This window comes from Sceloporus undulatus, chromosome 2, assembly GCF_019175285.1.
Source record: "Sceloporus undulatus isolate JIND9_A2432 ecotype Alabama chromosome 2, SceUnd_v1.1, whole genome shotgun sequence".
Classification (NCBI taxonomy): Eukaryota; Metazoa; Chordata; class Lepidosauria; order Squamata; family Phrynosomatidae; genus Sceloporus; species Sceloporus undulatus.
Genome location: NC_056523.1, coordinates 306483096 through 306508963, shown reverse-complemented (window position 1 = coordinate 306508963; position 25868 = coordinate 306483096). Strand labels below are relative to the sequence as shown.

General features: G+C 41.4%; 1 protein-coding gene across 2 annotated transcripts in view; it reads right to left on the bottom strand.

Annotated features, from left to right (window-relative positions):
- OXCT1 (3-oxoacid CoA-transferase 1) overlaps positions 1-25868 on the bottom strand; it is a 77290-nt gene that overhangs the window by 1609 nt on the left and 49813 nt on the right. For both annotated transcript variants that reach the window (XM_042452653.1, XM_042452652.1), the window contains exons 9-16: positions 24858-24972; positions 24662-24756; positions 24467-24515; positions 21041-21113; positions 19629-19704; positions 11932-12021; positions 8734-8814; positions 7219-7320 (exon numbers count right to left, since the gene is read on the bottom strand). In XM_042452653.1, coding sequence (XP_042308587.1) covers positions 7219-7320; positions 8734-8814; positions 11932-12021; positions 19629-19704; positions 21041-21113; positions 24467-24515; positions 24662-24756; positions 24858-24972 — 681 coding nt within the window. The remainder of the gene's footprint in view (positions 1-7218; positions 7321-8733; positions 8815-11931; positions 12022-19628; positions 19705-21040; positions 21114-24466; positions 24516-24661; positions 24757-24857; positions 24973-25868) is intronic.

Sequence of the window (25868 nt, the reverse complement as noted above, 5' to 3'; positions counted from 1 at the left end):
AAATATGCCACAACATCATGTAGGGCCTTTACCATCTCGGCCCCTCCGCTCTGGAACTCACTTCCCGTGAGCTCCGCTCGGCCACCTCCCTTGATCGGTTCAGGAAGGAGTTAAAAACCTCCTGTTCCAACAAGCCTTCCCCTAATTGTTCCCTTGTTAGCCTCCCTCTTCCCCCTCACTGTTACTGTTGTTGTACATTCTAAGCTAGCTGGATATTGTTATATTGTTGATTGCATTGATTGTATTTGGTGATTGCTATTTTAATGTATATTTACTGTGTTTTTATCTTGTAATGGCATTTTCTGTAACCCGCCTTGATCTGAGAAAAGGTGGGCTATAAATAAAATATTTATTATTTATTTCTTATTATGGATTATTTATATTATTTTCTTGCTGCTCTCAGTAAGTTCAAGTCTGTGTATATGGCTTGCTTCTGCAATTTGACCCTGTAAAGTAGGAAGGTTTTAAGAAAGAGTGACAAGCCCACAGATAACCTGGTGGGTGTGTGGTTCAGTGTGGGATATGAATCTGGGTCCCCCAAGTCCCACTGGAACACCAATCACTAACCACACTGGCTGTTAGAGAGAGATTTTGAGCAAACAAAGAAAAAGAAAATGCAGGAAATTATTTTTAGTAATTTTATATCCTGCCCTTTGTCCAATGAGCTCAGATAGTTTGGGTGGTTTTTCTTTCAGGGTGAGAGAGAGAAACGTAGTTCAGTATCATCACTGAGTTTCACATCTCAGTGAGAACTTGGATCACAAATTTCAGTCCCACACTCTTAACTACTAAATAAACAAACACACATATGAATAAATACTGGCGCTTCAGAAGATTTATCGTGTGGGCTGCACCATTTGTTGTTTTAAATTATGTTAAACTATGTTTTTTTTTGGTTTTTCGGCTATTTGGCCATGTTCTAGCAGATTTTCTTCCTGATGTTTCACCAGCATCTGTGGCTGGCATCTTAGAAACGAACCTACGTTTGGGTCACACAGTATACCGAAAACCCACACAATACAGAACCGTACCTGTACAAGAACTCCAACCCATCACCCAGGACAAAAAAGAAGCATAATCAAAAACACTGGTAGACCGAGCAAAACGCATCTGTGAACCCCACTTCTTAGAGATGAACTGAAGCACCTGGCCAGGCTCTACAGCAGGGTAGGCAACCTTTTTGAGCCGGGGGCCAGGTTGCTGTCCCTCGCGCCTGGGGGGCCGAAGCTGGGGGTGGAGCTTCGACCCTCCGGGCGGGGCCATGTGCCAGGGGTGGAGTTTCCCCCCTCTGGGGCGGGGCACATGCCGGGGGTGGAGCTCCACCCTCCGGGTGGGGCTGTGTGCTGGGGTGGAGCTTCCACACCCTCCAGGGGCGGAGACGTATGCTGGGGCGGAGCTTCCACCCTCGGGGGGCCAGGGCCTCCCCAATTTTGCTGGCCTGATGGGGCCTAGAGACCAGCAAAAAAAGTTTGGGGGGGCCTGCCAGTGCTGGAGGACCCCCTGGAGGCCCCGTGACGGCACCGGGCCTCCCAGAGGCCCCCAGCCGCCCTGGGAGCCGCCTGGAGGGCCCCAGAGACGGCAGCGGGCCCCGCAGAGGCCACCTGCCGCCTGGGAGCCCTCCTTCAAGCCCTGCAAGGCCCCTGCCCCTGGGAGCCCTCCTGAGGGCCCCAGGGATGGCAGAGGGCCCCGCAAAGGCCCCCTGCCACCCTGGGAGCCGCCTGGAGGGTCCCAGAGACGGCAGCGGGCCTCCCAGAGGCCCCCTGCCGCCCGGGAGCCTCCTCAGGGCCCCAGGGACGGCAGCGGCTGCAGAGGCCCCCTGCCGCCCTGGAGAGCCCTCCTGCAGGGCCCAGGGATGGCAGCGGGCCCGCAGAGGGCCCCCTGCGCCCTGGAGCCCAAGCAGGGCCCCGGAGGTTGCCGGACCCATGCTCTACGGCTAATGGTTATTCCAGTCAGGACATCAGAAGGGCTGTCAAGCCCAGAAAACCCAGAGAAGTGAAGACAAGCAGCCACTCAAGGGAAGGTATTTTTACCATACATCAAAGGAGTCCAGACAGAATAGGCAAAGTGGTGAGGAAGCACAACCTTCAAATGGTTTACAAACCGACAAAGAAAAGTCCAGCCAAAGCTGTCGTCAGCCAGGAACCGAGAGACCCTCTTCACAGCCGCAGGAGTTTACAATACCATGCAGCTGCGGACAAGTTACATAGGGACCACCAAACGCAATGTGCAAAACAAGAATTTAGGAGCACGAGAGGGCACTGCGACTGGGGCCAGCCACAAAAATCAGCAGTAGCAGAACATGCCACTAACTCCTGGGCATAAAATACTGTTTCAAAAACACTGAAGTTCTGGACCATGCCAACCACTAACATGTCAGGATGCACAGGGAAGCCACTGAAATCCAAAACACTGGACAATTTCAAACCGAGAAGAGAAACCCTTAAAGTGAACAAAAATTGTCCTACCAGTCTGAGGAATAGCAAAATAAGGACTCAGGCAAATGCAAATGGGAAACCATTCAGAGGCAGGGGCTTTCCCAGCAGATAATATCACCAATTAGCAGACATTAATCCTTGTTTGCATTAGCCTCCCAACCTGAGGCCAGCCATCAGCACGAACAATACATGCAAATCACTCCTGCATTCCCAGGCTCAAACAGTAATATAACACCCAATTTTTTCCAGGCCAAGCATTCTCTGAAGATGCCAGCCACAGATGCTGGCGAAACGTCAGGAAGAAACTCTGCTAGAACATGGCCACATAGCCCAAAAAATCCACAAAGAACTATGGATGCCAGCCATGAAAGCCTTTGACTTACTTATGTTAAACTGTTTTTAATTCAGCGCTGATTTTAATATAGAATTTGTTTAACTAGCCTTTTTTATTAAGCATCTTCGTTTAATATTATGATGGATATTCAGCTGATTGTGTTTTAAACACTAACTACCTTGGGTTCGTACATGGAGAGCAGTGGGTATAAGTGAAATGAAATACAATACACCACACTGATTTTCCGTCTGGGAGTTGGAGAGAGATGGTGAAAGGAGATGTCTAGAGAAAGACATATGAGTTAGGGTTACCATCTTCAAAGGAGAATCCTCATAACTGTTAGAGAAAAAATCTTTGGATGGTTGATGTCTCTTGTTACGGTGGTTCTGGACTGGACCAACTGGAACAGATGCAGTCTTCTCAGCTACTCAATATCAAGTAACTTCCACACAGAGTTTCACTCAAATGAAGGGTTTATTGACTTTGTTGCTAGTTACACTTTACAGGAAGCTACTATACATCTATTCTCGTTCAGAGTCCATGCTAAAGCTTGAATGTGACATCAGTCTTGTTCTCTCCAAAAGATCAACCTTCCCACCAAGTGGACACCACCTCTTTCCCATGAAGTCACCATGCTACAGAAGCATAACATAACACATTTGTTGATATTATGTCTCAGCAATGTCCTTGAAGACTTGCTCTTCCAGGCCTAGACTTTCGGCCTGCAACAGGACCATTTAAAAACCTTAGTTAACCATTGACACATCTGAACATTTCAATACATTTAGAATATATTTTAACTGCCCCTCCAAAATGTACAGATGTGCAATAACACTGATTATTTACATTTATATCTTTGTGGAGTTAAGGAACCTACCAATTGCCAAGAAAGTTGTTCATGTCTTTCTCCAGAAGTGCTTTTGTCAAAACGTCAGCCAGGTTATCCTTTGTGTCAATGTACTCTAGCTTAGGGATACCATTCTGAACTAATCTTTACCATTCTGGTAACTTACTCCAATGTACTTAGTCCTGCACTTCAAATTCTCAGCCTCTGCCATCCCAATGCATGATTGTGATACCTCATAAACCAAAGTGGCTCAGTGCAATTTTCTCCCAGATCACTTAACAACTGTCTAATCCAAACTCTCTCTCCAGACAAATCAGACAATGCAGCAATTCTGATTCTGAAGTACTAAGTGCTACACAATCTGTTTTCTACTTCTCCCAAACAACTGGACTCCTGCAAACTAATCACAAGTCCTGTTATTGACTTCTTTTCTGGCCTCACTTGCAAAAGAACTATCTCGTAACACATTATTCTTTCACTTCCTTGAAACACAAGTCTTCTTGTCCTTGCTACCTTTCAAATACCTCACAAAACACGTTTCACAGCCATCCAATCATTCCCCTTTGGACTATTTGCACTTCTACTCCAATAAACCACTGCAAAAGAAACATCAGGCCGTGTATGTATCCTGATAATTCATGCAATGGCCCCTAGGATTTGAAGTCTTATTCCCAAATGCCACATTAGTGTTGAAAAGCATCCATCATCTCTAGATTTTATCCATGATGAACATGTCAACTTAGTATGTTTATACTCTTTAAATACTTTCAAGGACTGTCATGAATGTATTCTCTAAGGGCTGTCACAGAGAGGAGGTTGTAGCCTTGTTCCCTGCTGTCACAATGGGGTAGAACCAGGTCTAATGGTTTTAAATTATAGGAGAGTAGGTTTTGACTGACCATTAAAAGGAAGCTCTTGATAGTAAGGGTGGCTCAACAGCAGAACTAACTGCTTGGAGAGGTGGCCAGGTCTCCTTTGAACATCTTCAAAAAGGGGCTGGTCTAGGTGAGTAGGGGTTTGAGTTCATGATGGTCCATGGGGACCCTCTGAATTCTATGGTTCTATGAGATAGGAATAGGCTTTTCTCAACATAGTTTTTTTTGGTGCAGCAGCAGGCTTGTGAGAGAGTGGAGTGGAATGGTCTATCAGGATTTGTATGGACAGAAGGATTTGTACAGAGATAAAGCAGGCACATCAAGACTTTACAGCTTCAACATCTGATGTCATTGCACTTCAATATTGTGTAGCCATGAAACAAGTCATTTATTTGAACACTATTTTCTTTTTAAAAGAAAACATTGTTGTCTGTCTCCAACAACAGATGATCCATGAGCCAGAGATGTATCAATGACAGGTGACTGATTATAGCAATTGTGTAAGAAAGGGTATATGTTTATGGTACTGAATCATAGACTTTAATCTATTGGTTTGTGCTCTAGTCTCTGGAACAGCAGAAAACAAGTTGAATCTATCTTCTATATAACCTCCTTTCAGATATTTAAAGATAGTTATCATGTCGCCTCTCCTCTTCTCCAAGCTAAACATACAAGTTGTTCCCCACAGACCTTTGATCATTTTGGTCACCCTTTTATGGACACATTCCAGCATGTCAGACACTTCTTGGGGAGGCTAGGATGGCTCTTCCTTTTCAGTGGCAAGTGAGCACCTTTCTATTCCAGCAAGCCTTTGTGAACTGACAAGACAAGGGGTTTTTATGGTATTGTACATTCTTCATTTTCTAATTCATTTTAAAATGGTTTTACTTCTATTGTTAGTTTGATAATGTTTTAATCTTTGTTGCTGTTGTTAGCTGCCCTCGACTCATGGTGACTCTGTGTATGAGACATCTTCAAAAAAAACCCTCCCCAATCCTCCACTGCTCTGCTTAAGTCTTGTAGATTCAAGCCTGTGGCCTCCATAATTTAGTCGAGCCATCTGGTGTGCTGCCTTCCTCTGTTTCTACTGCCCTCTACCTTCCTAGCATTGTTGTCTTTTCTAATGAGTCAGGCCTTTTCATGATGTGGCCAAAGTATGACAGCCTCAATTTGATCATCTTGGCTGCCAGAAAAAATTCAGGCGTGATCTGTTCATTTGTTTGTCTTTTTGCCTGCCCACAGTATCCTCACACTCTTCTCCAGCACCACATTTCAAATGAGCTTATTTTCTTTCTGTCAACTATCTTCACTGGCCAGCTCTCACATCCATATATGGTGATAAGGAATACAGTGGATTGTACAATTCTAACTTTAGTGCCCAGTGGTATATCTTTACTTAAGAATCTTGTCTAGCTCTTTCATCACTGTCCTTCCTATTCCTAGCTTTCTTATTTCTTGACTGCCACTTCCTTTCGGATCAATGTTTGATCCAAGGTATGGGAAATCTTTAACTACCCTATTTCAATTTCTTCATTATCTAGATTGAATTTAATCTTCACTTTTGTATATTTTAAGAAAATGTTCTTTTATTGTAACCTTTTCTCTTTTGTAAGCCTCAATGAGTCCCAGTTTGGAGAAAAGAGAGGGTATAAATAAAGGGAGTGAGGGAGGAGGGATGGGGTGTCAGAGGAATCCTATAGTCTGCATTTTGCTCATTTCCACTGCAGATTATAGGAGTCCTTTCAAACATAGGGCTTGCTGATAATGATGCCAGATTAGCATTAGAGGCAAAGGAAAGACAATTCAATTGAAGGCAGTTATAACTAAGGGCATGTCCCTGGATTTGCTCATCATTCCCTTTCCTCTATTACATTTGCTTCATTTATTTTGGACTGGAAGCTCATGTGTGAGGACCATATTGAACTGTTATTTCTCAGCAAGTTCAAGAGTGCTTTTTGGCTAAGGCGCAGACTAAAATGCTTTTGAATATACAAAGACTAAACCAAGGTCTGGAATTAATGCCATTAATTATCTCGTAAACATACATGTCCATTCAGCTAATTTACTGCACCCCTCCATCATCTTCCTATTGAAACTATCTGCAGATCAAATCCACATTCTCAAATGTTATTCCATGCTCCCTTCAATTCATCACTTGCAATATCCATAATATCCCCTACATATTTCAAGCACTCTCCTGCATCTTCCCTTCTAAGCATAAACCACAAACATGGCCATTACAAAATCCAGACTCTACTAATATGCTTACAAGGAAAACAAACATCACAAATGTACCACCCTTCAAGATATCCAGATGCCTTATCAAAAGAATATGTTACCTTAATGTCTAGAGAAAAGACAGAAGGGAATAACTTATTCTTATAATCAGTGCTGTCTCTTTGCTAAATTATGATGTAAATGGTGAGAAAGGCACAACAGATTTTCAAACTGGGCTTGTCAAGCTTTAGGTTTCACCCTGAGTCATGGCATCTATTCATTACAGAAATGGAGACAAGTGAAGTATGTGTTTGAAGGAGGAAAAGAGGTAGGTAGGAAGGAAGGTTGGGGGTTTTTTTCTTACATAATTTTCCACCACAAACTTTCTTCAAATGAGCCTTTGCAGCTACAGATACTATAAACAAAGCACATGCAGAAATGAGGGCTGAGGCACTGTTCAGTTGTTGCTCAAGCTAAGAACAGACTACAGTTAACCATGCAGTAACTCACAGTGAATTCAGCACCAGTGCTTTTCTTGATTTCATCCACTGACAGCCCTTCCCAGATTTCAATGAGAGTGAGTCCCTTCTTCTTGTCAACATCAAAAACAGCCTACAAGATAAAAATGAATTAATATTTTTTGTCTAAAAAAGGAAATAAGAAAAGTCTTAATAATTTAAACTAGAGGATTAAAGCCATGTTTCAAACTGAGAAAGACCAGTACCTCAACCCCACATATTCCAAATGCAGAGTGGCTCTCTTGCTCTATGTCAGTGATGGCGAACCTTTTAGAGACCAATTGCCCAAATTCAGTGGCATTCCTGCACCAGGTGTCACCCAGTACCGCGAGGGGGGAGTGGGACTTCCAGGGGAAAAGGAGGAATAGGCGCATGCCAGCTCTTCCACTACCCTTGCCCTCCCGACCCCTTAACTGCCTCCCCAGAGTCAGTCGAAGGGATAGGAGGACAGGGAAAAAGGAGTAACAGGCAGACGTGCCCACAGAGAGAATTCTGCACACCAGAGAGGGCATCTGTGCCATAGGTTTGCTAAAACTGCTCTGTGTTTTGCTTAATTGTAGCCCAAGTTCATTAATGCTGGTATGACAACAGGTGGGTGACCTCCATCTCCACCATGCATCTCAAAACAACTTGGAAATATTACTTAGTTTGGACTATAGTTCCTAGAATCCTCCAACTGACATGATCACTGGCTTAGATGGCTGAAAATTTGTAGTGTAGTAGTCCAAAAAGCAACTTTTCCAATCACTGTGTGCACAATTACAGTCTGCCCTTGCCTTATTCGGGGGTCTGTTCCAGACCCACCCACCCCCCGTGTAAGGCAAAAAGCGCGTATGCTCAAGCCCCATTAGATATAATGGGGCTAGTGCACATTGCACACCACAGGTGTGTGTGCCATTCTCCCATTGGCTACTGCGTAAGCTAGAAGCTGCCTATAAAGAGCCTGCATATGGCGCAGGCTCACTGTACTACCTCACTATGAGAGAGAGACCACAGCATATGACCTGGGTCTCTACTTCATCACACAGGTTTCTAAATTAATCTAGGTGGCCACGGAGTGACTTGTGCTGCTCTGCACCATCAATGGAAGCAGTATTGCCAATACAGGAGGGACTGTCATAGGGATGTCACGGGGATGTTACCAGTTATGTCTGCCTCAGTCCTCTGAGAATCCATCAGAGGCATCCAAGGAGAAAGCTGATTCCAGAGAGAACAGATGCTTCTATCCAGAATATTGCCACATTTCACTAGCCACACTGGAACAGTCATACACAACTGTGTGCTAATACAAGGCAGCATCCTTGGTACAAAACACTATCAGTGCTAATATAAAACCTAAACTAATCCCACATATTATATTTAATGGCAGAACTGGTTGAAGAGCTTTTGATACTAGTATTTCATACATTTCTAGCTCAGGTTAATTGTCACTCATTAAAACAAAAGGAGCTGTTAAGATAGAACAATTTGGCTTTTTAAAAAATTAAGAAGAAATACTGTACACTACCTTTTCTGTTATGATGCGATCTACACACTGTTTCCCAGTCAGTGGTAAACTGCAAGTTTCCAAAATTTTGTGGGCATTGCCCTATAATGAGAAAGGGAGAGGATATGAAAATGAGCAATCACATTCCAAGAAGGAACTGTTTCCTACAAGTTTGGAAGTTTACGGAGTACATAATTTTTCAAAACACCAGAAATTTATATACAGAAATTTATAACATTTCCAACTTCAGAGCTTCTACAATGGTTGAATCTTTGATGGAAACCACTGCTTAAATATTGTAGACAATACTGTAGACAAATATTTGTGACACAGAGTAAATATGGCTTATGGAACTAGATTTTGGGAAATGCTTCCAATTAGCATTTGCACTTACTTCCTTGTTTTCTTACTTCCTGTCCTTACTCCTCATTTCCACAAGCCTGGTATTTCCAAGACACAATCTACATATAAACAAACATATCCAGTAGCTATGCTGCCAGAAGGATTTTAGGAACTGCAATCCAAAAAGGTAACTTTTCCAAGGTGTGGTACAGTGCAGGGATTGGGAATATGTGGTCCTCTACAGAACTGTATCTTTCCTTCCATCATTCTTCACCACTAGCTATGCTGATTATAGCTCAAGGGATATTCCCCACTACATGGCACAGAGGAAGCATGGATCTGGGAGAGTATGTCATTTGTTCCCGTGCCAGCAATAGGGAAGGCAAAAACATGGAAAAAATGCTGCACACCCGTATTAATCAGTGATGCATTTTCTAAATTTCACAGGGGTTGGATCTATTTATCACTGAAGGAATATCATGTATCTTCTCTTTTAAAATTCAGTCTGCAAGTAGCTTGCAATGTCAAAAGTGTTCACCAGCCCCTTTTCCTTTTCTTTACTAAACTATTACTTTCTCCCAGTTTATACCAGTTAATCTCTACATTTCGTTTTGAGACAGTACCCTTCATCAGTGGCACTGGCTGGCAGTAAGCACACACAAAAAAATCACTGAAGGACCAACAATAATGCTTAATTAAAGGACCCTCCAAATTCTGTTCCTTGTAATGATTTATCTGTTCTATTTTTAGAAAAGAGTGCCCATCAGGTATACTTTTAAGGTCATATAACACCTCTTCTCAGCATCCTGTGGAGAATGAAATACCCAGGCTTGTGGAACGAAAAAGCTTTCAACACAGCTGCCATGGCACCAGCAATGCAGATCACTGCACCTTAAAGCTTATCTTACTGTCAGCCATTATTATTACAGCTATGGTTAAAGCCTATTTACAGAAAGCCATGGAAGTGAAAAATAAAGAAGTCAACCAACTGGATTTTTGCATACTGTAGGCAAAGAATGAGTCTTCCAATAGAGATATATCTGGGTCCAAGAGACCAAGTGCTATTATGTCAAAAATGTATACTACACAAGCCCATTCTATAGGCATCTCAAAATCCATTGCTTTATTTTTCTCAAAGCCATCACCAACACACTCACTTCTACTGTGATAGCTGACATTGCTGAGGAACTATTGAGCACCAACATGGCTTAGTTACAATCAGCTACTAAAACCCGGCTCTCTGGACCATCAATAAGAGATATTAAGGGCCCAAACAGACAGGCCAAAATAAAGCTGCTTCGGGTCACTTTGGGGGTATGCTGTTTAAATGACACATGCATCTTAAGAGTCCAGAAGCTACGCCAAAGCTGCATTCCAGTCCTTAAGACTGGAGTGTGGCTTTGGCGCGGCCTCCGGCCTCTTATGACACATGTATCATTTAAACAGCATACCTCTAAAGTGACCTGAAGCAGCTTTATTTTGGCCTGTCTGTTCGGGCCCTAAGTTAACGAGTAACAAGAAATGGGCTTTCCAGAGATAGCACCACATCTATGGAACTGTGGCAAGAAGTCATATATTGGCTATGAAACATGACAGTTTATGAGTGGTAGATGCTCCTCATTCCAGTTTAATAGAGTATGATCTAGCCACATGAAATTCACATGAATTTGGACTTTTTGCAGGGACCCTCCTGTAAACTAGAAACTCCTTAAACTGTGGGAAAGGGACTTGTAGTTTTTATCATAGTAGTTGCTGAAATACACAGAAATGTGCATTACTGCATGTATGACCAGTCATCTGCTTTGCATGCATTCGGATGCCTGCACAATTTCAGCAGAGGGAGGCTGAACAGAGGCAAATAGATCCCAACTTGCACAGGAATGTGAAGACAATTAACCATCAATGTGAATGTGTGAAAATGTTCAGCAGTTTGCATAGTACATGTACATGCATTCTGACACTCAGATACACAGAGTCTAGTATTAAGGCTTCATGTATATACGCACAGCATACATGATTGTGGCTTGAATCAGACTGAAAACAGATACAGAAAACAATAATTTATTGCCAAAATACTCTTTCTCATTGTTCATGGTCAATATTAAAAATATAATTCTCATTTTCTTCATTTAATTTCACTTTGATCCACCCACAACTATGTGCATATATGCCTGAAGGGTGAATATTAAATTCCTGAAGCTACATATGTGGAGGAGGACCATAATCCACAAAAGCTCAAGAAAATAAATGTATTAATCTTAAAGGTGTCACAAGATTCTTTGTTGCTCTGTTAGACGAGACTAAGACTGTTTTCCTTTCTGGGGAGCTCCCAAGCACTGGTCATTTGAGTGCAGAAGGCATTCTATGCCAGATTATAGGCTGTGGGAAAACTGAATTGAAAACAAAATTTTGAAATGCCAAGGCAACTGGTTTGCTGAATAGAGACAAGAGACCTTGTTTCCCAGACAGGGAGATCAAACAAGAATTCATGTTGTGTGAGCAAAAGGCTTTCTCTGTAATACTGTATCAAGCTCCTAGAAATGTTTGTTTTCAAGATGGGCCAGGGGCGGTGGGGGGGGGGGGGGTAGACAAGAAGAGAATACAGTGGTGCCTCGGGTTACGAAAGTAATTCGTTCCGCGGCCGCTTTCGTAACCCGAAAAGCCTTCGCAAGCCGAAATGCCATAGGCGCTAATGGGGAAAAGCCGCGATTCCGTGTAAAATAGCGCCGAAAAGCACCAAAAGTTTTTTCGTAACCCGAAAAAACATTCGTAACCCGGAACAATTATTTCTTATGGGATTTTTTCGTATCCCGAAAATTTCGTAACCTGGGTATTTCGTATCCCGAGGTACCACTGTATATATGTAATTTTTTTTACCTTTGCTGAGTGTTCCATGGTGACAACCACTTTAGTTCTTGAGCTGGAGACCAGGTCCATGGCACCTCCCATTCCTTTTACCATTTTACCCTAGAAACAGAAAATTCAAGCAATAATGGCTTAAACAGAAGTGATGACACTCTCTCATTTGGTTTCTGAATTCTGTAAAACAGATCAAGACCCAACCAGCACAAATACAAAATTAAACAAGCAAACACTATATTACTATTTGTGATGGTTGATCCCGTCTGTGTGTCTTCACACACACAAAGTGTACTATACACTTATCTGAATGATCCTCAAAGATACCATGTGAGATGTATAATTAACATTAACAGGACAGGTATTTTAATATCACTTAATAGAGCTTTATGGTACCTCATCCCACTCAAAGATCTCTTAAGGATGAAAGTTACATGAGCCAAAGCAAATCTGGCAACCCTAACTTGAACTGCCGTGCGAACATGCTATGGACTCTGGAGCACTGTTCTCCAGAGTAAGGGACTAGAGCACTCTGGCTGTGAATTCTAAATACTCCTCCTTAAGCTGAAAATCCTGGGATTTCGTAGAATGTCTCCATGGCAACTGAAATGGAATTGTGGCACTATAAATGTGCAGTGTGGAAGCTCCTCAAACTCATCAAATGGCTGACAGCACTGCTGCTTCAACTACAAAGGTCCAAGCAAAGTCAAGGTAGCACTTTAACCTGACTAGGTCTGACTGTCTCCTGTATGGACAAAGTAGACTCCAGATCTGTCCGACAGTTCACACTGTTCACTTCCTCCATCTCTCAATAGCTCTGCCTTTGCTCATTCAGACAGCAATGGAGCTCTCCCAGGCCAAGGAATTACTCAAGGCACCAAACAGCACCCCCAGAAACATTGAAGCAGACACTGAGGGTCTCTACAGACCAGTAGTATTGTCAGTAGCAGCCACACTGATTTCACCACATATCACATAAGCCTGTTTAGAAACAATATGATGGTTAAACTGAGCAGGCTATGTAATGTAGAAGGTACCCCACAGATGTATAGTGAAATTTTATTCACACTCTGCCTCTGCTGAAATAAAATTTTAAATGGCTTAAAAACAAGAACAAAAAAACCAATGTTCAGCAGTGTTATTTCTCTAGTGTTATGCATCATTAAAGTTGTCAACTACTAGTTGTGCCAAGGCCCTGACCAATTTCTCTTGTTCCCCAAGTGAATATATTTCACACAGATTTTTTTTGGTACAATTTTAAAAAAAACACATTAATATCAACTGTCCAATACTACAGCTTGAAATGGATAGAAAGAAAAGAGTGTAACATTCCAATCCTATTCCAATAGTTTATCTTCTGTTTCCTCAGCATAAAAGTATATGACTGAACCAAAGACAAATTGCAATGAGATATAGTTTCTCTGATGTTTTTCTCCTATTTGCTACTGGGTGTAAAACGGTGCAATTACAAAATTACTGTCAGACTACTCCCATCTCTTGACAACTAGATTAGAGATGGAGGAAGAGAGAGGGAATGAAAGAAAGAGAAAAGAAGGGCCCAAGAAATGTTATCCAAGAATGCTAGGAAATTATTATAATGACACTTTTTTTTCTGATTACCAAGGATTAAATAAACCACTCCAAGAAACAGCTGGTTAAAAATAATTGAAACATAATTTACACTGATCTAGCCATACCAATCTGAAGACATGTACAGAGTTGTTCTATAGAGTAAAAGACTGTCTGGAAAAAACTGGGAGGATCTGGGGGGGATTACAAAAGAGAAATGGAGTCACATGCAGCCTATAGGCTGCACGTCCACTCCTCAGCTACTTGAACATTAAATAGAGCTAATACAGGTATTGGTATACTATCTAGTATTAGTATACTAGACAGAACTAATAAAGGTCAGTAGAAGCAAAGAAATCAATTAAAACCCTGCATAGGACAGTACACAGAGGCTCTCATAATCTCCTATCCAGGAACCGATCAGGCCCAGCATCACTTAAATTAATCAAGATGGATGAACCATTTGTCGTTAGATCATCACCATCCCTTTCCACAACCCTTCCTTTCCCACAAATCCTTAGCCCTCTTTAGTATGTCCCATTCAACAGTTCCTGCCCGTCTCTTGACATAATGTCTTTTGTGGACCATTCAGTCTATTTGAAGTCCCTCCTGTTCCACTTCTGAGTCACGTAGGCTGCACTTCCCCAGTGGTAAGCAAGGATATTATTATTATTATTATTATTATTATTATTATTATTATTATTATTAACCTTTATTTGTGAAGCGCTGTAAATTTACACAATCTTTTTAGTTAGACTGTTCCCTGTCCTCGGGCTTACAATCTAAAAAGACATGACACAGAAGGAGAAGGGAGTGGTGGAGGGAAAGGGTAAGAGGTCCAGCAGTTCTTCTCTACCTCCAAGGCCTGGACCAAAGCAGATGGACTGGAGGGAGGGCTTGGCTTCATAATGGATGGTTAATCTTCTTCCCGGGAAAATACATACTCTCAAGTAGGACAATACATATACAGTACATAGCAATATAGGAAACGGTTTGATAAACAGGCACCAAAAGAACATCAAATAGAAAGTGACAATTATGCAATGCCTGGGGAGGCTACTCTGAACAGGATGGTTTTCAACTCCGTTTTGAAGCTGGTTAAAGAAGTGATGGCTCTTGCTTGTGGGGGAAGAATGTTCCAGGAGTGAGGGGCAGCGAGTGAAAAGGGGCGAATTCGAGATGGGGCAGAGGAAATCCTGGGCTGAGACAGCAGACCTTGACTACCAGAACGGAGGGCCCTGGTGGGAAGGTGAGGAGAAAGAAGGTCTGATAAGTAAGGAGGGGCCAGTCCATGGAAGGCTTTAAATGTCGACAGCAGGAGCTTATACTGAATGTGGAAAGGGAGGGGGAGCCAGTGAAGGGATGCCAACACAGGAGAGATGTGGTCAGAGCGGTGGGCGGAAGTGATAATGTGTGCAGCTGAATGCTGGACAGAGATTAAAGGACGGAGGTGAGAAAGAGGAAGCCCAGCCAGGAGGACGTTACAGTAATCCAGTCGTGAGATCACTAGGGCATGGACCAGGATCTTGGCAGTAGAGGCGGAGAGATATGGTCGGATTTTGGCAATATTGTACAAAAAGAATCTACAAGCCATGGCTGTGGTCTGGATCTGAGGGATACACAACAGAGAAGAGTCAAAGATAAAACCAAGACTGCGGGCTTGCTGGACTGGTTGAATGGAAATGTTGTCCACAGAGACAGAGACAGAAAAGGAGTGTGGAAGGGTGGGCTTAGGAGGAAAGACAAGAAGCTCCGTCTTGGACATGTTGAGTTTCAAACACCGATGGCGCATCCACTGCGAGACAGCTGTGAGACAAGACGAGACTTGCTGTTCAAGCCTTGGAGAAAGGTCGGGGTGGAAAGATACAACTGGGTGTCATCGGCATACAGATGGTAGGAAAAACCAAAAGAGCTGATGAGTTTTCCTAAGGACAGTGTATAGAGAGAAAACAAAAGGGGACCCAGAACAGAGCTCTGGGGAACTCCAACAGATAAGGGAAGAGGAGAAGAAGTCTGACCACCTGCAACTACTGCAAAAGATCTGTCTGACAAATAAGATCTAAACCAGTCAAGAACAGAGTCTGAGAACCCAAGGTCAGAGAGTATGTCAATTAGGAGAAAGTGATCAACGGTGTCAAAGGCTGCAGACAAATCGATGAGAACAGAGTAAAGGCCATTAGCCTTGGCCTGTAAAAGGTCATTCGAGATCTTAGTGAGAGCTGTCTCTGTGGAATGCCTTGGGCGGAAACCAGACTGAAAGGGATCGAGGATGGAGTTGGCTTCAAGAAACTCAAGGCAGCATGAATAAACAACCCGTTCCAAAACCTTAGAAAGAAAGGGAAGAAGAGAAATCGGACGATAGCTTGAAAAAGAGGAGGGGTCAAGAGAAGGTTTTTTCAAAATTTGGGAAATGAGAGCATGTTTGAAGTCCGACGAGAAGGAGCCTGTAGAGAGAGAGAGATTGAAGATATGGAGAGAGGCAGAAAGGAGGGAGCGGGATGAGATTAGAAGACGAGTAGGAATTGGATCAAGAGAACAGGTTGCAGGTTTTGGAAGAGTTCAGAATGTAGAGAGTTCATCCAAAAAGGCAGGAGAAACACAGAAAACTTTTAGGCGAGGGCGATAGCGATTAAGAGCAGAGAAGAATCGGGGGGGGGGGGACTATCTCAGAGCGAATAGTGGTAATCTTAGAGATGAAATAATTAGCAAAGTCATTAGGGGAGAATGATGAAGAGACAGGAGGAGAGGGAGGTTTAAGCAACGTGAGGTATTCTTAAACGTGAGGTTTAAGAATACCTCATCCTTCAATTGTGTTCTGGCCAAAATGTAGACTGGAAGTGATGTCTTCATGTCTTCCTTTTGGACAGAGTACAAATTAAGGAGGAAGTATTTGAGGAGAAGTGGAGCTTCCAGTAGCACTGGGGGGGGAGGGGGTGTTGATGTACAATTTTGTACTTTGGAAGAGGTTTTGGCACTGATATTACACAAAACCATCTGAACATTGTGTCAATTTCCAAAAGAATTTGAAAGGTTTCAGGAAAAAAGTGAAGTCTGGAGGGCTGCATGTGGCCAGCAGACTACATTTACCACACCCTGGCTTACTACTTCTTTGCAGCGCTGTTTTCTTTGCAAGGGAAGCAGGGACAAAAGATTAAATGCCTTGTTCCATCAGCAAACATAACCATGCAGGGTTTCATTTGAGAACCAATTCATATGTGAAACATCCTGCCTTCAAACACAGAGGGAATCATCTGGGGGCTGCTTCACACATGAGTTCTCGGCTCTCACAGACAGAGATGCTTGACTTACAGTCCACAAATGGACAGCAAAGTAAATATTCATTGAAACGTTACCTTTAACCCCCTTCCCCATATGAATGAGGAGTCTGTTATCCTCTCTGACATATCCTGACTTTGTTTCTATTTAACCTCAAACTATTTAATCTACCATTTCTTAAGTGGAAGAAATATTAGAAGGTGACTTTCCCCTGCACAATATTCACTCTCCATGGGGTGCTGTGATGATAAATGAGATTATGAAGTTTAAGGGCTTTTTAAAAGAGCACTTTAAAGATTAATACAGCTGAGGCGAGAAAGCTGTCCTTAGAGAGGTGCTGTCAAGAGCAGACAAGCTGATGGTCCAACTCTATATAAGACAGCTTCAGTAATAAGATTTTGCCCAGGATAAACAACTACTAGGCACAAGCATTTCATAAGAACCATTTCTGAATATAAGGAAGAGCAGATAAAAACTTTCCAACCAGTTTCTATATATTCATATGCTAACTCTGGAAGTTTCCCCAGACTTATTCTTTAGGATTCATCAATGGTTTGTTTTAGGTCATCTGTCTCCAGTTAAGTAGTTTATTTATTGTTACAGCATATCAGCAACACCAGTATTTATGGTATTAATATTAATAAATCCCTATGAAATTGCATCTATCACTTTTAATCTCTCCTCTACCTCTTACCCCTCTACTCTGAAAGTGTAATCTTCAATGCCTTGGGGCTATTTTACCAATATAAAGCACCATTAATCAAAGAAAGTGCAATATCAATTTCAATTCCCCCCCCTGAAAGGAAACATAACTCATTGCACTATGTATATTCATTCCCATACAGTAATTCTGAAAAATCTAGATCTGTTGCAAAATAATTGGTACACTGCATTTTTTTAACAAAAAACTGGCATAACTTTTGGCTAAAACAAGAATTGGCAACTGTGAGAGGCTATAGGGGTGTATTAGCCCCCAGGAGACATTGAAGGGCCACGCTCCCCACCACCATTTTTAGTCCTCAAATGCTTCCCAAGGCCTTTTGTGAGGGAGCATTTTTACCATGTTTTTAGGACTAGGAGAGATTAAAAAAAAACAGCATGTGATGGTAAGCCCCTTTTTAAAGGCTTTCTGTGGGCCTCAAATCGCTGGAAGGATCAAAATATGGTTAAAAAAATGCCCCCCAATGCAAGCACTATTGTGTTCAGTACAACTTACTCTCAGATACCTTGTACATAGGATTGCATCCTAAGATTTGCCATGAAGGGCTGAAATAACCATTAGAAATACTGTCTGAGGCTAATGAAAGCTTTAACACACACATATCTGGAGACAGAAACAGGTTACGCAAAGCTTTTGTGTCATCTCTGGGTTTGTTTGTTTGTTTTAAGTACAGCAAAAGTAGTGTGCTGTTGGCTATTCTGCTTCAATTAGAGACTATAGGAGATAACCGTTGGTCCCTAATTTCTTGATGATATTCACCAAATTGCCATCATATGGGGTCAAGGGACTATGGATCTCCATTGACAGGGAGCTCCAGACTCTTCATGCCCATCTCTTGTACTTATCTGGGAAAGTTAACATGTAGACTTTCAGATGTTGTAGACTACAAACTCCTATACTCCCTGAATACTAGCTATGCTAACCAGAGATTACATCAACTGTAATCCAAACTATAGGAAGAGCACCAAGTCCCTCTCCCTAGGTGAACAGGCCAAAGCAGGGCTTCAGCTACTCATCTGAAGGGATAGGCAGGTTTGTGTAGACATAAAAAATAGCAATATATAACAAATAAATGCCTATTCAAAAGCTAGGCCTACTGAAAGAATAGAAATTGCTTTGGATCCCAAGAAAAATAAAGACAGTTTAAATATTAAATTTTCTTTACGTTGCCTAAGACAAAACTTGTGAGTGAAGCAGACTCTTTTTCTGGATCCCTAAATTGCTAACAGGTGAGGATTCATGAGAAGGCTTAACTGCCAACACTGAAATATCACAACTTGCAGGCTCACAGTGGGAAGTGAATTGACTCTGAACTCCTGTCTTACACAGTAATAAAAAGAAATTCTTACAAGAAGAAAACTGTCAGATGGGCTTTGAGAGTTTTTTCCCCCTTTCCTTTTTCTTTCTCATTACAAATGTGTTTACCTTTGGACATTGATGAAATTCCTTCTCTCAGGCTTTTGCCAGTGTGGCTGTGAATAGTTGATTTCTTGCTAGGGGAAAAAACTTAACATGTCTGGAAATAACTAAAACATAAAGTAGAGAAACAAAGGTCCAAAACTCACTGCAGAAATAATCTAGTTTGAGACTGCTTGAACTGCCCTGGCTCAATGCTAGGTTTTAAAGCAGGGGTAAGCAAACTGTAGGACTGTAGCTCCCATGAGCCCTAGACATCACAGCTAATGGTGAGGAATGGTGGGAGTTGCTGTCCTGCACCACCTGGATGGTTTTATACCATCCATTCTCAGTTTTAAAGGCTTGTTTCCAAATTCCCATTTTATCTGAGGGGATTTTGGTTAGTAACTACTTCAATTACACAATAAAAATGTTTTGTTGGAATGAGTTAGAATCCATCTAGCTCTGGAAATACTTCATGAACTCTGTAGCAAATATTTATAAGAAGATGCTCAGTTAGAAAAAAACACACAGTATTATGATCATTGCCATAGAAAATGTGGAAATGCCCTGTGTACCAGTAAAATATGCACATACAAAAGTAACCATCTCACCCTGCAACTTACATATCTCAATATGACATTTTTGCTTTGTTTTATATTTTTGTTACATCTTTTGTAAAGAAATGTACAGTCTGTCCAAATTAAATGCAGTGATAAAAATAGAAAATATTAAACCCACTCTATTTACTTACAGGAATCATCCAGTTGGCTAGATCACCATATTTAGACACCTGCATAGCTCCAAGCATAGTCAAGTCAACATGCCCCCTGTTTTAAACAAAAAACCCAGAAAATCAGCAAATTTGGAAGAACAGTTCCATCAAGGATTTGAGCACATTATTCAATTCTTTTTCATAGGCCTCTGAATAGTCTCCAATACTGGCAGCTATTCAGTCTCATTGTAACAGCAGCAAGGACAATGAACTTCACATTTAAGTTGTTAGGTGCCTTCAAGCTGACTCTGATTTATGGCAACTCTATCATAGGGTTTTCTTGGCAAGACTTGTTCAGAGGAGGTTTGTCATTGCCTTCCTCTAAGATGGAAAGAGTGTGACTTGACCAAAGTCATCCAGTGGGTTTCCATGGCTGAGCAGAAATTCAAACCTAGTCTCCTGAAATCCTAGTTGAAAATTAATTCACTATACTACACTGGCTCTGCAGTTGGATAAAAGTACAACTGAAATCCTAAAGACATTTATTTAGGAACCTATTAAATGACACATGCATCTTAAGAATCCAGAAGTTATTACCTATTAACCTATTAAACTCAGTGAATTAGACTATTCAAGTGAAGTCAGATTTTATTTGCATCAGAGCAACAGCCATGGCAATTTTAACAAATAGGTTTATACTATAAGAGGGCCACAATAAAATACTGATTTCAACATCACACTGATACAAAAATAATCATATATCAAAAACAGATCTCTAATGCTAAAAAGAGAAAGCTCGGGCATGCACATTAAACATACATTTGTTTAAAAATTAAATTATACTATTCAAAACTCACTAGTTTCACTCCTATTTTAACTGCAGCTGCTTATAATTTTGCCATTTTAGTGCACATAGCTTGGACTAGCTATTTACAGGCTGAAGCTAGAATATTTGGAATTTACTAATCATGTGAAACTAGTAGCTACTTGGAATTTACTAATCATGTGAAACTAGTAGAATGTGTAATTTTTTTAGCCTACATTGCAAAGATCACCTGCAAGAACATGCTTAGTAAATTACCCTGTTCACATAACACAGAGGTAAGCAAGCTCTGGCAATCGAAAGGCCAACCCTTTCATCCTCACCAGAGGCTGCAGTCCCTGCCCCAATGAAACCAGAAATAACAAGAAACCCACTTATGTGTTTTGAAGGGGGTTACAACTTATTTTAGAAATAAGAGTTAGACTGACAACTCATAAACCCAGTTCACTATTTGGAATTTCAACATCTAGTTGCTAAATCTACTGAGTCCTAATAGTTAACGCCTAATTGCATGGCTGTTTTGCAGAAGACTGACAGGTAGTCACTTTGGGGCAGATTACTGATAAGTTCAGCTATCAACTGGGTGCACACTCTTGACATTTAGCAAATGAGGCCTTTCATTACTTACCCTCGAATCATTGCAAAAGATTCATCACTTGAGAAGTAGGCAGCTCCTGGAAGCACAGTGACTGTCTCTTTGCCTGTAGAAGGAAGTTAGTGTTAGTTTACAAAGGCCACGAGACAAAAAGCACAGATAGGTGAGAGGCATTTTATCTGGGTCAAAAACAATATGGCTGAAGCGCATGGCTCTCAAATGCTTTTATTTGCTGGGGGAGAGGGACAGAACAGCTAGAACAAATATTTCTCCTGCAATAACAGGAGTCCTGCTAACTTCAAAGAAAGGATTCCAGTGAAGTTAAAAAAAATCCTTAGAGAAAATGGCAGTTGTGCATCTTGGATATTTAACTATGCTCTTTTTACTTACATTTTAATATTAGTAATACTAATTTTTTTTAAAATTTTTGTAATCAGATTTTTAGTTCTTTTTTTTTTTAATTATTGTAAACCACCCTGTATCCCATCTGGGGAGAAAGGCAGGATATAAATCCCCTAAGTAGATAAATATATAAACAAATAAACATTAAACCAATGTTGCATAAAAACTTTGTCAAAGACCTGATGTGCTATAAGAAATTTTAAAGAGTTGAGTTCAAACCAAAAATGCCTTAGTTAAACTCCCCTAGCTTATAATGAGTCAGACTATTGGTCCATCAAACCCAGTACTGTATTGTCAACACTTACTGGCAGCAGCTCACCAGAGTTTAGAGCCACATTCTTTTCTAGACCTGCCTATTCCAAGTATTAGTATTTGCTTAGTACTGAGCTTAGCTTCCAAAATCAGATACTATTGAAAGTGTTCTAGGTTGTGTGATGATATGGTATCAGAAATGAAATTCTTATGAATATCATGGAATGTTTATTTTCTCATCGAACATATCCCAGACAGCTGTTAGGAGGATAATGTGGAAATTAATAACATTTATGATCACAAGGTTGGATCATGAGTAAATAAAGAAAGATCCAAGAGAGTAAGCCTGCAGACCAGGAACCAATCCAAGAACAAGTCCTCAGAAACTCTGCTTAGCCAAAGACCTTGGTGAGGGGGAATTTCAGGAGCCAGAACAAGCAATATGGCCCATTGCGTAAAGGGCCATTCTGCTCTCCTTGTCAGAAGACCTTTGACTTGATCGCTCCAAAATTATGGAATGACCTGCCAGAGGAGATCCATTGTATTACTACCTTAGATGCTTTTAAGAAAGCTATTAAAACGGATCTCTTCCGGCAGGCCTTTCCCATCTGATTCTTGTATAAGCAGTCTACCCACCTAGCCTCCCAGCTGCCACTTGTCCCCATCCTCCTCCTTAGAAGAAGAGATCTTCTTGCCAAATTTTAAGGAATTCGCTTGGAATGTTTTTTAACATAGTTTATTGTTAGATTCTTTTTATGTATGGTTTATGTTTTTATGATTGGGGGTAGGGTTGGGCTATGGGATTGCTTCTTTGTTTGATTGTAATTTTAACTGTATTATGTATTATCCTTATACTGTTGGAATCCACTTTGATTCCTTGCGAAAATACGGAATATAAATAAATTGTATTGTTATCATATTCTAAAGTTTCCACCTCAAAAGGAGCTCATTCACTCAGCTTCACTGTAATCAACATGTAGAATTGCAGTCCCTTTAATGTACAGATAACTTTCTCTCACAGGAGGTAAAGTTAGAATTTTTAACTTGCCTGCAGTCTATTTAAAATAGACCATTCAAAATGTTCAGGTCCAGGCATCTCTTGGAGTAACATCTTACTCTACTGGCCTTGGATGCTTTCTTAATACTTGAGTTCTGTCTAGCCACAGCCCAAAGCTGTCTATAGTTCTATTTCTCTGCCTAAGTACTTTTAAAGAGCTGCGCTAGATTATGCACTGTGTGGAGAAATACTTCCTTTAAATAGTTTTGCACCTCTTAATCATCAGCTTCATTAGATGACCCTGGGTTTTAGTGCTGTGAGGGACAGGAAAACCTCTCTCTACCCACATTTTCTAGATTAGATTATGTATGTTTTCATACACTTCTGTATGTCCCACCTCTAACCCCTGGTCCTTCCACTGAGGTTTTAAAAAAGCAAACATCAAAAGCTTTATTCACAGAGGAGTGGCTCCGTCTTTTTTATAATTTTGGTTGCTCTTTTTGGCAGCCTTTCCAGAGTTACAATATCCTTGTGTGTGGTGCACTAATGGTAACAGCTGTACACAATATTCCAGGAATGTTTACACCCTATGGCAGTTTCATTTTTTATTTCTTTGTTAATGGTCCCAGCATGGGATCATAGGAGCCATTTCCTACCATGCATTAGCATAACACTTTGCATGCCTCCCTGAATGCATCTTAGCATTCTGGTTAGAAAGATGGAATCTAGAGCATTTAATTATTTTTGTGCCTGATATTTTCATCCAAAGCAAGTCAGCAAAAGTGTCACTGATGTTTCTGAAATTTCCAGCTCCCTGTGTCTTCCCTTACATAGATGTCTCTGCACCCCAGCAGTTTGTATGATCCTTCCTGTAGAGTAGCCTTTCCCAACCTGATGTTTGGCTACAAATATGTTGGATTACAAATCCCATCATCCCTGGGCCGCAAATCTGTTACCGTGCTAGCTGGGATCTGGAGGGTATCAAGCTGGAGAAGAAAGCTGTAGGGTTTGTATTCAGAGATTATCGTATCCCACCAGATAACTGGGATATCCAGTCTGTGTTCTCGTTTAAAATAAAGCATTCCAACTCCCCTATTTTAGCACTACAGTTTCTAAGCAATGGCTTACACGTGGTGTTGTTGCTGTTGTGTGCCTTCAAACTGTTTCTGACTTACGATAACTGTACACTAAACCAATCATGAGATCTTCTTGATTTGTTCAGAGAGAGTTTGCCCTTGCCTTCCTCCGAGGTTGAGAGAGTGTGACATGCCCACGGTCACCCAGTCCATGACTGAGCAGGGTTTGAAATCTGGTGTCAGAGTCCTAGTCCAACATTCAAACCACTACACTGCACTGGCTCTGCAGGCATAAATATATCTTTTCCAAATAGCACAGGTATGTGTATTTTACTCCATGGTCCTTTGGTTCACTCTGATGTTTTATTGTATACATATAGCTTATTCCTAATCTTTCTTCATTTGGGCAAATACATTTTCAATCTCATTCCCCTGGTGCAATTCATCTTGAAATAAACTCTCCACAGTTCTTGGTTGCCCAGTTTCTTGCTCCATTTTCCTGGTTCTATATTGGAGGTGGGGGTGGCAAGGGGCACTGCAGCCCTCCAGACTGGAACCTCCAGCACTCTTCACTATTGGCTATTCTGGCTAGGGTTTGATGGACCTGCTGTCCAGTGACATTAGAAAAGCCCCACTTCGTGCACCTTTGCTCTGTTTACAGCAAGACAGGATACTCCACTGAGTTACCCAATGGAAGAGCAGGACAGAATATGGCAGATGAAACAGGTTTACCTGCATTGATGAGATCAGGGTCAACTTCTTTTTCAGTTGGATATGGTCCCTAGTTTGAAAAAACACACATAAAGAATCAACCTTCCAATGAAATATTTTAAAAGTAACTTCCATAAATGCTCCGAGCTCCCTCCCATGTTCTTTTATCCCTATATCATAGACGTTTCTGTTGTAAAGTTTATGTTCCATTCTTACCAAACCAAGGACTCCATTTTCACTCTGCAGGTGTACTGTTATATCTGGACTAATGAAGTTGCTGGCAAGCAGTGGAATGCCAATGCCAAGGTTAGCTTAAGTCAATTAGTCAAGGTTCAACAAATCTTTTTGGAATTTTTAGTCATTCAATTGTGCCTTCAAAAAAGCAAAAACATTCAACAGAGCTAAAGGATACCATACATGCCATCCTCAAATTCAAGAGCTGCTCGCCTGATGATTCTCTCTCTGACATTATCACCACCTTTCTTTTGCTTGCTCTGGGTATCTTCAGCTTTGCGGAGAGATAATCGCTAGAAAAAACAAGCAGAGCCAAAATAGTCATGTTAATGCCACTCCTGGCATATGGAGGATTAAGGATTCACATGTATGATATTACAGCTCCTAGCTTGACATTTCTTTACAACCAAAGTATCCTCAAGACAGCATAAAAGCAGAAAGAAATATGATTAAGACAAATTGGACTGGTTTACACTACACACTGTATCAGCAAAGTGGTAAGACAATTTCTGATGGTGGATTTACAGTGCAATCCTAATCCAAAGATGCACTGGCCATCAAAGAATTAGAATTAGCCAAACTTCTTTTGCTGGAAGTTGCATGCCTTTCTACTTGATGATCTCATGGATTTGCCAGCAGAACTGCTATGCTGGCAAAGAATAGCCCACAAGACGACAGAAAAGAGGAGAGAGATAAGCTTTCTGAAACAGATACAAACCTCCTCCAGTCCAGAAATATAGCCACAAAGCAAGGAAAGTTAGGGAAGAGTGTGAATAACCCTAAGTAACTTTTAGACTATCCTTACTCTGCCCCATAAGTTTATTTATTTATTGGCTTTTTATCCCACCTTTCTCCTAATGGGAAATTGGGTCTACTATTCACTACTGTTATTCCTTTTTGGAAAGACAAAGAGCCCTCCTTCTGACCACCATCTTGAGGTGGAGAGAGGCAGGCCAGCAACAACAGGCCTCGCCTGGAAAGACGAAGAGCCCTCCTTCCGACCACCATCTTGACGGGGAGAGAGGCCTCCGAGAGAGAGAAGATCTGCTGGACTTTCCCCCTTCCCTACTGTCATTCCCTTCTCCTTTTGTGTCTTGTCTTTTTTAGATTGTAAGCCTGAGGGCAGGAAAATGTCTAATTCACACATTGTAATCCACTCTGATAGCCTTGGCTGAAGAGTGGGGTATAA